At 45.8% G+C, this 17,630-nt stretch overlaps 1 protein-coding gene across 2 annotated transcripts in view; it reads left to right on the top strand.

Moving 5' to 3' along the window:
* Mrps35 (mitochondrial ribosomal protein S35) overlaps positions 1–16,388 on the top strand; it is a 35,098-nt gene extending 18,710 nt beyond the window's left edge. For both annotated transcript variants that reach the window (XM_034512257.2, XM_034512258.2), the window contains exons 6-8: positions 626–735; positions 2,995–3,064; positions 13,011–16,388. In XM_034512257.2, the coding sequence (XP_034368148.1) occupies positions 626–735; positions 2,995–3,064; positions 13,011–13,280 (450 nt within the window). In that variant the 3' untranslated portion in view covers positions 13,281–16,388. The remainder of the gene's footprint in view (positions 1–625; positions 736–2,994; positions 3,065–13,010) is intronic.
* The last annotated feature ends 1,242 nt before the right edge of the window (positions 16,389–17,630 follow it).

The following is a 17,630-nucleotide window of genomic DNA, read 5'->3' on the forward strand; positions in this document are numbered from 1 at the left end:
GCTAAGTGGCAGAGAATTAGTGTGTGTCAGGCTGCAGTCTAACCCCCAGGGTGGGTGAAAGGGAGTGAGGGGAGGGGTGGGTGTGTGTGTGTGTCTGTGTGTGTGTGTGTGTGTGTGTGTGTGTGTGTGTGTATGTGTGTATGTATGTATGTATGTATGCCCATGCCCTTGTGTGGTGGTCAGGGGCAACTTGTGGGAGTCTGTTTTCTCTCTGTGAAGTCTGTTGATCGAGCTCTGGACTTGGTGGCCAGTACTTTGAAGTTAGCAGCCTGTGGGTCTAATGCCAGCTTCTGAGGGATGCCATGCTGAGCTACTGCAGCTGTGCTTCCCTGTGTGATGTTCAGCCTCCTAGAGCTTTCACAGGTTAGGGTACCTCTTAAGTCCCTGAACAGTTGGAGTGATGCGCTAGCCTGCTCTCTGGTCTGTTAGACTCTCACTTCTGTTGTCCAGCTGTCCTGACAGTGAGTGGGTCTGTCCTCTCTCTCCGTGCTTGTCAGCTGCTTGCTGTGGGTCTGAAGGGAAGTTTTGTCTTTGTGCTTTAATGCTGATTTAAATAACAGTGATACTTTTCTTCATCAAGCAAATCATGTGATTTTTTTCACATAATTTTTCTTGTATTTTTAAGGTTAAACTTTCCAGTTTGAATTTAGACAGTCATGCAAAGAAGAAACTTATTAAGCTTGTAGGAGAGCGGTACTGCAAGACCACTGATGTGCTCACTATCACAACAGACAGGTGAGTGCAGCCATGCGGGCACTCTTCCTCATTATGTGTGTGCCTGCACATCTGTGCTTCTGTGCTTGTGTGCTTGTGTGTGTTCGTGTGCACGTGCGTGCATGCCTCTGTGTGAGCTTCTGTGCTTTCATGTGCATGCTTGTGTGTGTGTGTACACCATCTGATAATGCTGCTTTTTCTATAGATGATAGTACCTGTCATTTATCTAGTTATATGGCTTATGCTAGGAACTACTTAAAGCACTTTTTAATAAGCCACATGATGCTCGTATTTTATATTTAAAGAGATTTGAGGCAGTTGTTACTTTTTTCTATTTTATTTTATTACCCAAAATGTATCACATGCCATTCTCATATGAAGTTTTACTTATGTTACTTCCATTTGAAAATAGGCACACCTGACATACAGTGCAGCTTATTTCTGGAAGAATCAACATCTGCTTTTTAGAAAAAATTACTTATTTCTATTTTATGTATATGAATGTTTTGCCTGCATGTATGTGTATGTACCATGTGCATGCAAGTATCCTAAGAGGTCAGAAGAGGACATCAGACCCCTGGAGCTAAAGTTACCAATGGCGTTGTGAACCACCATCTGGGAGCTGGGACCTGAACCCAGGTCCTCTGCATGAGCTACCAGCTCTTACCTGCTGAGCCCCCCTCCAGCCTCATTTGCCCTGCTTTGTAAATGGACTCATAAGATAAGTTTGTGCCATTCACTGGACTCTAATCACTGAGATGGTTACTAGAACTTGGCTTGGACATCGTTGTGTTTAAAGTAGCTTAAATGGTAATACACAAACAACCTCATTAATGATTAGAGGGAAGATAGGAACAGTCTCACTTTCTGTCTGCCTCTCTGCCCCTCCCCCTCTTTAAGACAGGGTCATATTATGTTGTCCCGACTAGCCTGGTGTTGGCAGCCGGAGCTGCCCCACGTTTGGGGGCCAAAATGTCGGGGACCACTCTATCAATATTGGAACCTGTTGCGGTAAATCTTTTGCCCATAGGGAGTCCAGAGAATAACGGCACAAGTCAATAAGTATCAAATGAATGCTGCATGCCTAGATTGGGCAGATTTACCATTAAACTACACTATTCCCCGGCTATGAGAGCTCTTAACAACTTGCGGTTTCCTAGGTTAAGGCCTTCTTCGTCTTCTCTCCCTCCATCAACTGTCCTCTAGCTTAGGCCAACTGCCAACTCCGCGCCGCCTTCTCTCCTCCGCTCTCCTTGTCTTCTCCCCTTTTCCTGCCTCTGGCTCCTCCCACTCCTCTTCTACTGCCCAATCACTGGCTGTAGCCTTTATTTAACAAATTTGATTGGACAGAAGGTTTACAAGATTCACTCCTCCTTCGCAGCCCCTCCCAGGAGTGGAGTTACCATGACAACAAGAGGCTAGGGCTATCCACCACAGGAACCCGCACTGCCAAAGCCTTGGGGGTTAAACTGTTAGAGCTCAGTACTGCCCCAAGCTGCTCCAGTCCACGGATGGGGGTTCAGCAAGAGAGTGAGGACTGACTCGAAGAATGGAGACCAGACAAAGTGTGATTCAATCCCGTTTATTCTTCAGTCTCTCTTCTTCTCTCCAAGTCCCAAGTCTTGAGTTCCTAGTTCCTAGTTCCTAGTCCCTAGTGCCTCCAAGTTCCAAGCTTCTTTCTCCAATTGCTAAGTGCCTAATGTGTAATTTCAAGTTCTTCCGCCAAGTGCCTAATACCTAATAATAATAATTCTTCCGAGTTCTCTAGTCCAAGTGTCTTCTTCCTCAACGCCTAATTCCTACTCCAAGTTGTACTGAACTCTTCTGTCTGCCTCTCGCCTTTTATATGTCTCACTTCTAAGCAATGCCCTTAAGTCACGCCCTTAAGTCACACCCTTAGGTCTTATCTCTAAATCTGATCTCTAAGTCACACCCTTAAGCGACACACCTTTAAGTCTCACACACCCAAGGGAAGATCCTGGGTATCTAAAGCAAGATGTTATCAGAGTGTGCTCAGCTGTTGTAGGCTATTGTAATCAAGTCTCTTGTCAGGGTATATGGCTCAAGATGGCTGCAAGGATGATAGCCGCCTTCTGCCGGCTCCCCACAGTCTGGAACTCAGTATGTAGACCAGGATGGCCTCAAACTCACAGAGATCAAGCTACTCTGCTTCCCAGACGGCCACCAAGCCCAGAATATCCTGTATAGCACAGAACAGAGAAGCATGTCTTGTGAATTATCTGTATGCTGAGACTTTGTCCTCTCCTTTTCTCCTTGTAGATGTCCTTTGAAGCGGCAGAACTATGACTATGCAATGTATCTTCTCACAGTCCTGTACCACGAATCTTGGGTAAGTGTGTATGTGGACAAGGCTAACCTTTCAAAATGCAATGTGTGGCAAGGACGTGTGTGATGTACTTCAAGTGTGTATGAAATGTGTGTGAAGATGGTGAGGTAGGTCATTTGGCCTATCTCAGGACAGTGTTCCTGCCTCAGGCTCCCCAGTGCTGGCATTGGAGGCCTGTGCACCATGCTCCGCTCTTAGATACAGCAATGGTGAAAAGCCATCATGATGGTCACAGAACGAGTACTTTCTAACAGAGTCATGTAGAGAGAGGCTAGCTTCTCAGTGGGCATGGTTCTGCGTTGGACCCTTATTGGAGCCCAGGAGAGAAGCTTCTACCTGTGTATTGTGGCAGCCCCCAGGGACTGACGGGTGAACACATGCAGCTGTTTCCAAACTGTGGCAAGCATTTTCACTGTTACTAACAATGATCAGGTTTAACACATGAGTGGCAAGTGAAAGGAACATAAAGCTTTATTTCAAGATTAGTAAATAGCAAAACACAGTTTCCAGTCCTTTTCTTTTGTTAAGATTCTCAGTACCATGACTCATCTGTTTGTCTGTATCCTGGGTTTGGAAATGGCATCATGGCAGCAGTTAATCTCTTTCCTGTCAATTGATTGAGAGCTGTCATTGGCTTTGAACCAAGAACATGCCTGAGTTAGCTACAGGTCCATAGCTACTGTCAAAAGAGTTAACAACAAGCAATAAAATCCAGTTCAGAGTCGTTATTCAGTTATTTTGCCAACTGCCCAGAAAGTGAATACCCCACAAAGGAAGAGACAGGCACACATGCGCTGAGTGAGGGCTGACTCACCAGAGCCGCTCTGTGGTTCTGTGACATAGATTCCAGCAAGCCTGGTGTTCCGGATTCATGAAAAAGTCTTCCATCTTTCATACCATTTACCCGATACCAGAGTAAGTAGCCTCGTGTAACTGTCTTAAACAGCTGTAATTAAAGAGTTCCTATATTAAATTGGCTCTCAGCCCTTCCTGCACAAGCCCCATCATCCTATATTAAATCGGCTCTCAGCCCTTCCTGCACAAGCCCCATCAGTGAAGACACCGGGGTGCACATGAGCTATGGAGCTTTGCAGGACTGCTAGACCAGTACTGAGCTGTATTAAATTGGATTCTCTTTTTCTTCACCAGCTTGGAATTTAAACTTGGAACTGGTGTTAGTTACCGCCTGGTGTTTGACCAGCATTTAGAGGCCTGCCCCGTCCACTGCTCTATTCTCAGTAGCCTGGTCTCTGAACACTTAGTGCTCACACAGGAATGTTCCTTGGCTTTTTAGCATTTCTATGGAGTTTACTTCTAGAAAAGTTTACTTCTAGACCTTCATGTAAGGGTGTTTTTGTGTAGTAGTCAAAACAAGTTAGCTGCAGCTGTGTCCGTCATTGCACAAAGCACGGCTGGACGGGAGGCCAGTGCTTCCAAGAACATTCTTTGAATGCTGACAGTAATAAGAGACAAATATGTGCTAGCGTCCTCAGACCTGCTAAACTCTGGGTTAGTGTTTCGGCTTGTGCTGTGAATCAGCCTTCAGCCTGGGCAGCCATGCTGACCTGGTGTCTTAGTGTGAGTTGTATTGCTGTGAACAGAAACCATAGCCAAGGCAACTCTTATAAGGATGGCATTTCACTGGGACTGTCGTACAGGTTCAGAGATTCAGTCTGTTATCATCAAGGCAGGAGCATGCCAGCATCCAGGTAGACATGGGTCTGGCTGGAGGAGCTGAGAGTTCCACCTCTTGTTCTGAAGGCTGCTAGGAGACTGACTTCCAGGCAGCTAGGATGAGGGTCTCAAAGCCCACGACCACAGTGACACACCTTGTCCAACAAGGCCACATCTCCTAATAGTGCCACTCCCTGGGCCAAGGATATACAAACCATCTCACTGGGTTCTGTGACTTTCTACATGGGTCATTGTTTAAAGCATTGAAAGCTATGTATAAGTCATATAGGCTGACACTAGGTTTTCTAAGATTTTGGGTGGAACAGAGAAAAATTTTTGGAATATCTACTAAATATTTCAGTAATTGTCCATTATTTTTGTTAAAAATACTAAAGTGAGATTTTTTTTCCTTAAAATTGCAAATTTCTGTGCACAGCCTACACATTTAACTTGACTGAGTTCTATGCTCTGAAGTCAGGGCTAAAGCATGTGACCTGACTGCCAAAAACACTTCCTGGCTTTGAAAACGATGGCATTGCTAAGTTGGTATTTGTGTGAGGTATTGGGGAGCCAGCCCAGACCCTTCTGCTTGCTGAACTACAACCCCAGTCCTACGTTAGGTTGGATCGTTTTACTTATAAGAGAGTTCATTTTAAAGGAGATCCTACTGTAAATTCTGTTGATGAAAGTGAAGTCTTTTGAAACAGCAGAGGCGTGCAAGCCAAAGGACAGCTGCTGACTGTGCAGTCACTGGCTGTCTCTGCACCCGTCCAGCAGGCTCAAGGCTGGAGACTCTCCCTGCAGACCTGAGGGTCACTTTAGCCCCAGCATAACCCTTGGCTTGGAGTGGGTATCTAGTAAGAAGTTGATTCCGTGGCAGAAGCACAGCCGGGTGCTTTTGTGTTTCCACTGAGCATCTGTCTTCCAGTGCCTTCTGTTTCCCTCCTGCCCAGAGCAGGGCCAGGTCTAATGCTGGACCTGCCCAGCCCAGGGCTCAGCTGTGACTTCCTCCCCTCACCATCACCATCTTCCCAGTCAGTAGATAAGTGGTCTCACCATCCAGTTCCTCTCCCTCTCTCCCTCTCTTCCTTTCACCCACCATCAACCCACTGTTCCCAATGAGCCCCTTGGGCTAACAAAGAAAATAAACCCGGAAGGGGCAAGGGAACAAGTCCTTGCTTTGGAAGTGCTTCACAGCACTTTGTTGTTTGTTTGTTTGTTTGCTTGCTTGCTTCCTGTTTTGGCCTAAAGCATTTAGTGCTGGGTCACTCTTCTTATATTGTTGCTGATCCTGAAGACCAGCAAGGAAAGGCTGGTTTATTAAAACTTTTATGGTTTTTTTTATGCTGAGAAGTTTTGACTTGGGTGGGGGTGCCCCAGGTCAGAAGAGATTATTAGCAGAGGAACACATCCCTGAACTGTAGCTACAGTTGGTCTGTCACAGCAGCATGATCTTTAATTTAGAATAATAATCAGAGCTGAAGAACCCAACTTGTGCTGCTGTTTATCTGTCTCCGTAGTTAGGAACTGAGTAATGGAAGAGTCAGCTATGTCCTTGACTCGCTGCAGGCCAGCGTGGTGTCAGCCTCACTGTGGAGTCCTGCAGCTTATAAATCCATAGGTACTTCTGATTATTGATTATCTTATAATTGTAGATAAGGGAACTAATTAGAAGCCTTTCTAAAAACTGTTTTTTATGCCTGACTAGTGTCAAGGCTGAGAGTATAATCAGAAGTGTGGGCAGGAGGATGGAGATGTTTGTCACAGAGGAATTTAGACATCAGTGGAAGCAGCAGCGTTGCCTGCAGGAAGACCTTTCCTCCACCACTTGCTCAGCTCTGCTTCTCTTTCCCTCAAGGACTAAAATAAAACACCTGGCAGTTAATCTATTCTCTTCTCCCTAAACCTAGTACATTACCACACCTTCCTGTTCTGATTAAATTGTTGAGCTGTTTCCCTCTTATTTCTGCTGCTCCACCCCATGTAGACCTTCCTGCATCCTCCCCTGCATCGATGTGGTAGCCCCTGGTTGGTCTCATCCTTGGTTTTCCCTTGGCTTTCCCAAAGTCTGGCTCTGTAGTGTAACCTTTATGGCAGTACCCTCATTAGCCAGCGTGTGAAGCCACCGCACTCCCCGTGCATCGTGACTTTGCACACGTCTTTCCATGCTGGCCAACCTTCCAGATGTGTGTGTGGCACCGATCCTGGATGCGTCCTGCCATCCTCCTCCTCCTTCCTTCCTCAGGAGACACTGTTACATTCATGATGGTGCCTGTGCACACATCTGCCTCACTGTGCAAGGACAGTGCCCCTCACTCCTGTTACTCCAGCATCCGGACAGTCTCTGGCACACAACACTCAGGGATGTTACTCCAGCATCCGGACAGTCTTTGGCACACAACACTCAGGGATGTTACTCCAGCATCCGGACAGTCTCTGGCACACAACACTCAGGGATGTTACTCCAGCATCCGGACAGTCTCTGGCACACAACACTCAGTGAATTGCTTTTAAAACTGGTCCAAATTGAGCTGAACTCCTGGATATATGCAGTTAAAATTTAGCCTTGGCAGTTGAAACAATTGGCAGGATTTTTTTTTACTTTATTAAGACACTTTTTCAAATACACTGTTTTATATCTATATGAATTGCATGTTTGTTTTGTGTGTGTTTGGGAGAAGAGACACGCATGTCATAGTGCCCTGTGGAAATCAAAGGACACCTGTGGGAGTCAGGTTTTTCCTTCTTCTAAATGGGTCCCAGGGATCAAACTTGGGTCAGTTGGCACCAAGTGCCTTCTACTGAGCCATCTTGCCAACCTAGTTTGGGTTTTTTTTTTTTTTAAATGGTTAAACTGTTTTTCCTCATGTAGGACAAGAGTGTCCTTGTAATCATAAATAGTGGAATATTACTATGATTCATGTCCTAGTCACAGAGTTGTAAATACAGCGAGTGGTAGGTGGTGGCAGATCTGTGTGTAGGAAGCAGTTACTGCATCAGTGCCTGCAGTGTACTGACCATTGCACTAACTAGATCCATGGTCTTCATAGTCAATCTGCTTACAAGGCTTACAAGGAGAAGGATACTAGGTTATCCTTTTGCTCAGAGATTCTTCTCACCAGGTCTCCGTATTCCTTAGAACATGTTGTTCCACTACCAAAGCCCATTGTGGTTTGGGGCAAATTATTTAATTACTCTGGGCTTGAGTTTCCTGGTCCTTTAAACAGATAATAGCTGTAACTCACAGGGCTATGTGAGAGAGGTCAGTGAGTTAATAATACTGGAACTTAAAATAGTGCCTGGTGTGGAGAGTCTCTCTCTTGGTTGCCCTTTGGCTATGTCCGTGCAGGGCTGCCCTCCCTGACCCTGCTCTCTCTCCCTTGACTGTCAAGCTCTGCTCTGTTGGGACCTTTATGAGTCCATTCTCCACTGGGACCGCAGTCTTCTGCAGCTGAGGCCTGCTGAGCATCAGGCCTTCTGTGGGCAGAGGCTCCAGGAGAGCACAGTGCCTGGCACAGCTGTTGGTTCACACAGTGGGTTGAGTGAATGAATAAATGGATGATGGAACCAACTGGGAAGGAGAACAGGATCACATGTAATGGAAAGTTGATACTTCTGAGGTTGTGGTCAGTCAGGGAGAGGAAGGCAAATGTCTGTCTGTCTGTGTGACTGTGAGTGTATGTACTTATGTATGTGTCTCTGTGGTGGGGGTGCCTGTCTATATGTATGTGTGCGTCTGTACATGAGTGTAGGTGCCCATAGAGACCATGAGAAAGGAATTGGATCCCCTGGAATGATTTTGAGCTGGTTGATGTAAGGCTGGGAATTGAACTCAGGTCTTCTTGAAGCAGCAACTCTCTTAACCCTGAGCCATCTCTCCAGCGTTGGTGGAATTACAGCTGATTTTCTCCCTTTCTTTCTGGTACCCTTCTCTGTGAGACTGTGTATAAAGAACAAGCTGTTGGTGCTGTGTCAGAAGTCACCTCTGGGTTACTGTCCTTAAATGGTCATGTGCACCTGTGTGTGCACACAGGCATGTACAACCATGAATACACAGAGGCCAGAGGACATTGTCTGCTGTACAAGTCCATTACTCTCTTCTGCTTCCTTGAAACATGGTTTTTCACTGAACAGGAAGCTTGCTGTTTGGACAGGATGACTGGCTGAGGTGAGCTCTTGGATCCACCGCTGTCCCTCAATACTGGGGCTAAGGATTGAGTAGTCATGCCTGGCTTTTACATGTGCTAGAAATTTGAACTCAAGTTCTCATGCTTGCAGATGTTCTTAGCTACTAAGCCGCCTCCCAGCCCCTCACCTTTTATTCTAATCCCTCATTTTAAAGACCATCGGTGGAATAGTGAACATTTTCTAAAAACATTAAAGTTAAACAAAAATGTTTAAAAGTCATAATTTTATAGCATAATTAAGTTATATAAATAAGAAAATCTCACTTCAAAATTGTTCTTTTGGAATGGGGCTTGTGTGCGTATCTGCTTCCAGCCCAACAGCTTGCATTAGGTAGGTTGTTGCCCAGGTTTTGTTCTTTTCCTCTTTTTCCTCCTCTCACCTGTTCCTCAAAGTGTTGAAAGTCACCCAAGGTCCATGGCGGCCCCAAGCAAGCAGACAGAGGTGAGGGTGCCGGCCACTGGGTGGTAGGAGCAGAGCCTGCAGCCATGCTGTCCGAGCCCTGGCTGCTGCTCTGAAGGCAGCTGTGCTTACTGTCTCTCTGGACTGATTTCCTTGTTCAGCTTACAGATGAAAGTGTGGCCTTGAATGTTGTAAAATCTCAGGACTAGCCACCTGTTCATGACAAGAGAGAGGAAACTAAAATTGTTAAGTCTCTGCTTACACTCGGCTCCAGCACCTGAGTGCTGCTTCAGCCTGGTGTCTTCCAGCCTCCGGGGCCTGTGACCAAAGTAATAGTGGTATTGACCTTATAACTTTAAAAATAGCCCTTGTTTTGTTTAGGAAAAGTACTGAGCTACTGCCAATTACATGACACAACATCTAGGATTTCCTTCAGAATGAATGTGAATTGAGTGTCCCGGCTGAATCTGTAACCCAGCACTTAGGAGACTGAGGCAGGTGGATTGTCATGAGTTTGAGGCTATCCTGTGCTTGTCCTGTGGTTATTAACTACGTTTTTCTTCTGTTTGCATCTTTGTTTATTGCATGCATGTTTATTGCATTTCTTTTTAAGAAAAGATTTATTCTTCTTTAATTGTGTGTGGGTGTGTCTGTGTCTGGGTGTGTGCACATGTGCACGTAAGTGGTGTCCTGTTCCCTGGCACCCATGAGCTCCTTGGTGTGGGTGCTGAGACCCAAACTCAGGTTGTGCAGAAGAGCTGTATCAGCTCTTAATCACTGAGCCATCTCTTTAACCCTCATCCTTGTGAGACAAGAACTGTCTGTGAGCCTGGTCCTGCCTTAGTCTTGGCCTTCCACTTACAATCCATAGATTTTGAAGCAGGTGAGATTACAGGCTTGTACTGAACAACTGCTGCACCCTCTCAAGTTGGGTTTCCCATAAGCCCATAGCAACTCTAATTGATGGTGTCTGTCAGTAGGGATTTTTTTTCTCCCCTGATTCGGCAGCGTCTTGGGCTTCATCCTGATGGAGTTGGTCTCCACTGGGCTGCAGTTTTCGTGATTTAGTTTACCTCTGTCTTTGTCCTCATTATAGCGTTTCAGGTTTGGGTGACTTGCCAAGGACCAGCCTCGGCTTGGAGAGGAGTTCTGAGAGAAGGGGTGTCTGGGAGCAGCAAAACAAACAACTCAAAGTTAAATCATGGGTCTGAGCTGCCAACCTGGGTTCTACTCTAGACAGCTTTCCAGACTGCTTTCATTCTGTTGTGCTTTCTCGGGAGATCTCCAGACAGCTCTCTCTCTGCTGAGACAGTTCTCTAAGCAGTTCTCTCGCTATTCTAAAAACTCTCTGGATAGCTCATCTCTCGCAGATCATAAGCCAGGCTTTTATTTTATATGCCAATCCAGTCATTTACCCCAGGTTCCCTTTTGATTATCCTATGAGGCAAGCACATGTTTTTAAACATTGCAAAAGAATCCAGAGATCTGCCTGTCTCTGTTAAGCACAGAGGATAAGCTAGCAGGTGGGACTCCACCCTGAAGTTACCATTTCTACCATGCCTGGGTCTAAACTTGCTCTGTCCCCGCCAACCCTGAACTCAGGAATCTCTGCATTTGTAGCTGCCTGTCTTTGTATTTTTCTGACAAGCTTGCTCATGGTACAGCTCCCTCTGTTCCTTTAGGTCTGTGAAGCTCCTTATACAGTTCATATTGCATCCTTATATTTTTGAACTCATGTTTTGAGAGTTCCTTTACACAGCCTTAAGGGCCATCCTGAAGGTCTCAGTGTTTACCATTTTTGCTGAGATATTAGCTACACCTTTGCTTCACAGACTCATGCTGTCTCTGATTATCATGGAGTCGTTAATGTTAATAGGGAAGACATTCCTCAAAGGAGGAACATAAAAAATATGTACACTATTATACAACAAACCTTACCCCACAGCAGCCACTTGTCACAGCATGACACTGGTGAAGGCCTATGCCCATTGACCCTGTCCCAGGGGCGGGAGCCATGTCATTCCACCCCAACCAAGACCATGCTGGACTCAGCAACTTCCCATGAGGGAAGGGCGGCTGCTTGCTCCTTCAGAAGTTTGGTGTTTCATTGGTAATGTGGAGCCCCTTACAGCTTGACGATCCAGCAAGCCTGGAGAGGGTGCTTTCATTCCTCAGTTCTGTGAGATGATAGGAAATTTTACGGTGCTTGTTAGAAGCCTGGTCCCTTTAGTAGCCCAGAACTAAAGACAGCTCTCTATGTAGCTTTCCAAATTCTGGTCTGGCTTGTAAGCCCTGGCTCATAGCTCAGTGTCAGAGTCCCTTTGAATAAAGCAGATTCCATTCTTGATAATATGCAGAATCAGAAAACGTTCTAAGGAAGATTCCATGTTCTCACAGCCAGGAGTTCACTTTCATGTCCTTATGGATTCTGTAACCTGCTTTGTACCTGCTGGGGTGAGGCTGTACACCTTCTGCTGCAGCTGCTGTGACCCTGCTACATCTTGTTTTAGCAGTTGTAGCTAGGTGGGACAGCACACTCTTATGTCCCAGTGTTTGGGCACCAGAGACAGGTTTGCAAGTTCAAGGTCAGAGAGAAAGAAGGAAGAGACGATGAGACATGCTGCCACTTTAAAAAGGCAGGGAGGAGCTTTTGTAAGGATTCTGTATTTGTGCTTAAATAAAGAACATTCTAAAGAGATATACTTCATAAAAAAATAATACTGCCTTTGTATCCTCTTGTATCCAGAGTCTGGAGGGAGGAGCTTCTGTTGTTTTTAGACAAGGCATCACTCACTGTGTAGCCTTGGCTGGCCTGTGTCGCCTCCTGAGTGGGGATTAAATCGGTGCACACCTGCACCTGGACTATGGTGGCTTCTTGGGGCCATTTATAAGCAGCTCTTCCACTGGCGTGGTTTGTACTGCAGTGCACATTAGGCAACAAAACACCAGCACTAATAAAAACTCAGTCCTGTTCTTATAACAGAAAATGAGAATAACAACAAAACAGTCATGACAAACAACAACTGCGTGTGTGTCCAGACGCACCACTCCACTTCATGGTTTCCAGTAGCAAACAACTGTGTGCCTCCAGGTTCATCTCCCAGTGCATAGGCCTTCAGATGTGCCCCCACTTCCTGGTTCTCCTGTCTGGTGCTCTATCTTTCCTGTCATTCCACAAGCATGTTGGATAATACTTGTATCAATTCATTTATGTTTAACATTAAAATTGAGATAACAGTGACATCAAACACCTGGGGTCCCAACCCCTAGAAGGCAGAAGCAGGAAGATCAGAAGTTCAAGGACATCTGCAGCTCTGTAGGGAGGCCAGATGGCAGTATAGTACCTTGTCTAGTGTTAAGATGTCATTGTGTTATGGTTTGGGTCCTTTAGGCCTGTCCCCTCTTGTCTATGCTCGCACAAAGCAGGGCAGATGCTTACACAAGGGGCACCTCTGGTAGCTTACAGAACAGCTACCTGCAAGAGAGTTTTCTGTCTGTCGAGTGAAGTTTGTGAGGCAAAGCAACCCCTTCTTGAGGCTGGTCTTGGGTGCCATGCAGGCTTTAAGTGTACTCTGTACATGGGGACCTTGAACATTACTGTAACCTTTTCTTCCTCAAAATCAACAAGCAGAGGAACTTTGTCTTTTGATAACATTTCCCAGAGTTCTGAACTTTTTTTTTCTTTCAGAAAACTGAAGAATGGGAAAAAAATAAGACTGAGGAAGACATGGACGAATATGTGTGGGCAAAGAGCTCCTCGGAGAGCAGTGTCCTCCAGACCCTGCTGCAGATGAGAGCTGCTGAGATGAGCGTGACGCCCAGCAGAGAAGAGCTGCTGGGGACTAAAGAGGTGGAGGATTACCAGAAGTGTGTTGTTCGTCTCAAGAATGAGGGGGAGAATGAGGCGAGCCTCGCTCAGTACAAGGAGTCTGTGAAGAGACTGTTAAATTTGGCATGAAGTCTAAACTTGAAGGCAGCTGTTTCAGTTGTATGATGTGTCTAGTCACTGATTTGATATAAATGGGAGAATACTTAAGAACATTGTCTTATGTCAGGGAACATTGCGCCTTTCAGACTCCTGTGCCCTGTGGTGGTGGTGGTGGGGCTAGGGATTGTGGTTTCTCTGGTTCTGGCATGTTTTGACTTTATTTCTACACATCTCCACATCACCAGTTACAGAGTGAAATTGTTTTGTTAGCTGCTGTGTCTCCACTGTTCAGGTTTAGTGATTGCTTTTGATCAATAACTTTGGTTACTAAGGATACCTAGCCTGGTGCCTGACTGAGCGAGCCCTCGGTGCCCCTCAGTGGCCAGCCCCAAGGAGGCTGCACTCTTCCATGGACAGCAGCCAGGTTAGCTCTTGCTCCTCACCTACCCCAGCGTCACACATACAGGGCTCTGTCTCATAAACTTCACTTAGCAGCAGACAGAAAACTCTTCAGGTAGGAGTTCCTTTATAGCTGGTCTTTCCAGGTGACTTAGTTTCATGACAGCACCTTAGGTGGTGGCACAGCAGCTGGTTTCTGTTATGAGAGCAGAGAACACAGACAACAAAAGAGTCCTGGGGGATGTAAAGCTATCATGGCAAAACCTGCATCCAGACGTGCTGTCCACTTCCTGATTTAGGCTTGTGTAAGTAGGGGATTGGAGTTTCCGTGTGGAAACAAGGTGATTGGCTGCAGGGCTCGCAGCTGCCTGTCTTGCAGTCTGAAGTTCTCTGGCTCCTTGTGGCCATTTGATGTCACGTCAGCTCTGATTGGCTCTGATTGGCTAGCCTCTGGCTCTAGAGCTCACTATCTCAAGCCCCACTGGCAGGAAGGACAAGTGGAGAGCTGCCCACAGCCTTCTCTGTTCCTCCTGCCCTGTAGTCAGCAGCTCAGGAGAAGACACAGGCCAGGACGGGAGAGAAGTAGCAACAGATGGGCTGCAGGTCAGGGTGGGGCGAGTTGCTTTGTAGTCTGTGAGCTTGGACCCAGGGCCTTATGCATGCTCAGCCCACACTGCCACTAAGCAGCGCCTCCAGCCCCATTCCAGTATTTTTAAGTGTATCTAAAGTCATTGAACAGTTATAGAAAATGAAACTAGGCTTTGGAATTAGTTATGTCCAAGGTAGACAGACTATAGAGAACAAGAATGGAGCTGTATAGGCGTGTGTGTGTGTGTGTGTGTGTGTGTGTGTGTGTGTGTGTCAAGGAATCATTCTCAAACAAGTGTGGAACTGGGTAGGGTCATTGCATAGAGGTGAATAAAAAGCCAGACATATAAATGACCTTTTTTTGTTACATCAAAAGCATGTTTAAAGGAGTTTTTGGGGCTGACTGACACAGATAACATGTTTCTAGTACACAGAAGCTGAGGGGAGGGGGATGAGTTTTATTTTTAATTACATGTCTGTGTATGTAACTGTGTGTGGTATGTGTGTGTGTGTGCAGGTACCCAGAGAGGATCAGATCCCCTGGACATGGGTTCTGGAACTGAATTCAAGTTCTCTGTAACAGCAGTGTGTGTTCTTAACCACTGAACCATCTTTTTAGCCCCCTGATTTTTATTTATGGCATATCATCACTTTAAAGACTCCTGTGGAGTGACAGAAAGTGGGTACAGAGCAGGGGTAAAGGGAGCCTGGGACATAGGACCCGGATGGACATCAGGGGACAGGTGAAGTATAGTTCCATAGGGCTGTCTGGTAGTGCAGTACTTATAAGAATAGGGGCATCCTGGCCATGTTAAAAAACTTGACTGTGCCTTTGCACTCAGCTTTTGTTATTATAGGAGAATCTTTCCCTAAGGCAGGAGCTAACTTCAAAGGATCTGAACACTTGGCCTTGTCTGAAGAACCAGCACTATGATCCAGGGTGGGGCCTGGGTCATACAACTGATGGCTGTGATTAGGTAACCGGCAGCCATACTTCTGTGGCAGCCATACTTCTGTGGCAGCCATACTTCTGTGGCAGCCATACTTCTGTGGCAGCCATACTTCTGTGGCAGCCATACTTCTGTGGATACTTTGGATAACCAGGTGTGGTAGCCTGTACCTAAAATGCTAGCATGTACAAAGTCAAACCCAGCATGGGCTACAGGAGATCCTGTTTGAACCAAAAAACAAAAAACCCTCTTGGACATTGGTAGGTCTGTTCTATGCAGCTGTTACACAGTGGCCTTGGGAGAGTGCTCTGGCCTGACTCCAGTGAGAGAGGACCTTTGAGCCCCAGCACTCAGAACTGTCCTGGATCAAACTGCCATCTCTCCTGGGCCACGTTAACCAGTCTCCTTTCCCTGAAGGATACCTGACTGAGCCCAGAGTTCTAATGAGTTTCCCAACCTGGGAGTGGCTTTGCAAACACCAAAAACCATGTTTGGTGAGAAGTGAGGTGCTGTGCCTTAACTGGCCAATTCAGGTCAGAGGGCTCGGGCCACTGTCACTAGTGGAGAATGGCAAGAACTTACTGTGTCGCTAGCCTGCTGTATCTGCTTCTTGACTTCCCTCGGTCTGCATTGCCTCTCAAGGTAGCTGAAGGCAGAGGACCCGGCTGAAGGACAGTTGGGTGCATTTGTTTCCTTATAAAGGTAAACAAGTCAGTGTCCCAGAAGGAACATCTCTTTGAACCTCTACTGTGTTGGAAAATCCCTGAACAATTCATACAAATTAAAACTAAATTTGGGCCTGGGCATGCTCACACACGCCAGAGGCTCAGCACTTGGTAGATCATGAGTCCAGGTCGTCGTCCTCTGCATAGCTAGACCCTCTCAAAGCAGCAAAAACGTAAACAGCGTTTGAAAGGCTATTTGAATACAGACTATCTATAGATACAGTTTCATGAATTACTTGTTTAAATACAATTTTAGGGAGCAGGAATCCCAACAGTGCTATTATAAATAAAGTTTATGATCACTTAAAGCTGGATATTCTTTCTATAATTGATGTAGAACTGTATAATGTATTAGGAAAGAAATTGGTAAAGTTTATGAAGCCTAATATCTTGAATCATGAGCAAGTCAAGATATGTTTTTAGTTGGATTTTTATCTTGTTTGATACTCTACTGATAAAATGTTTTCTTCCTCGTGCATGTACATGCCTGCATATGTGTATGTGTGTGAGCATGCTTACATGTGTACATGTGTATGAGTGTGTTTGGGTGCGTGTGTGTGTTCGTATGTGGGAGCTTGTTGGTTTCTGGGTGGAGGTCAGTCAGGCAAAAGCTTTTTGAGAGTTGTTCTTGTACTGAGTCTCAGGAGTTGAAAGCCTGTGGTCACACCTTTAATCCCAGCTCTTGGGAGGCAGAGGCAGGCAAGGAGAAAGCCTGTTGTCAGGCAAGCACATTTACACATTGAACCATCTCTCTAGCCCCCCCCCCTTTTTTTTTTTTTTCTTTCTTTTGTTTTTTTGAGACAGGGTTTCTCTGTGTAGTCCTGGCTGTCCTGGAACTCACTCTGTAGACCAGGCTGGCCTCGAACTCAGAAATCCACCTGCCTCTGCCTCCCAAGTGCTGGGATTAAAGGCATGTGCCACCACTGCCCGGCTAGCCCTACCTTTATATATATATATATATATATATATATATATATATATATATATATATATATATATATGTATAAATTGCTACTTTTCACCCAGTGTCAATACTGGGGAAGGAGAAACATCTTTTAAGATACTGGACAATTTGTTTTAACATCTGAGGAAACTGTTCTTTTAATCATTTTTTCTTTAATTTTATTTTTTTAAGAATAATTTTTTAGTTGTATGGTAGTTATCCTATTGTATGTATTATTGTGTGTGTGTGTGTGTGTGTGTGCATGCATGCATACAGCACAGAATTCTTGTGGAGGTCAGAGGACAACTTAGACTGTTCTCCTTTCACGCTGTGGGTTCCAGAGATTGAAGCATTAATCAAGGGAACAAGAAAACAGGAAGTGCTTGCAGCAGTCAGTACTCTTGTTCATTTGCCTAGACCTCTAACCAGTTATCCTCCAAAAGCAGTTACTGAGCACCGGCTCCTGAGCCAGGCTACCTGTAAGCCCTCTCTCTTCCCTTTCTCCTCCTCCATTCCTTTTCTTTTAGACAAGGTCACATGTAGCTGGGGCTGGCCTGGAACTCACTCTGTAACTGAGACTGACCTGGGCTAGCCTGGAGCTCACTCTGTAACTGAGACTGACCTTGAACTTCTGATCCTCCTGCCTCCTCCTTTAGAGGGCTGGGATCAAAGGTGCTATCACTTCTAACTTAGGATCCTCCCCCTCAATTCAGGAAATGGGAATCATCAGGACAGTAGACAATTTTACCAAGTCTCTCCCTTGGGTAGAAATTGG

This window comes from Arvicanthis niloticus, chromosome 9 (assembly GCF_011762505.2).
Source record: "Arvicanthis niloticus isolate mArvNil1 chromosome 9, mArvNil1.pat.X, whole genome shotgun sequence".
NCBI lineage: Eukaryota > Metazoa > Chordata > Mammalia > Rodentia > Muridae > Arvicanthis > Arvicanthis niloticus.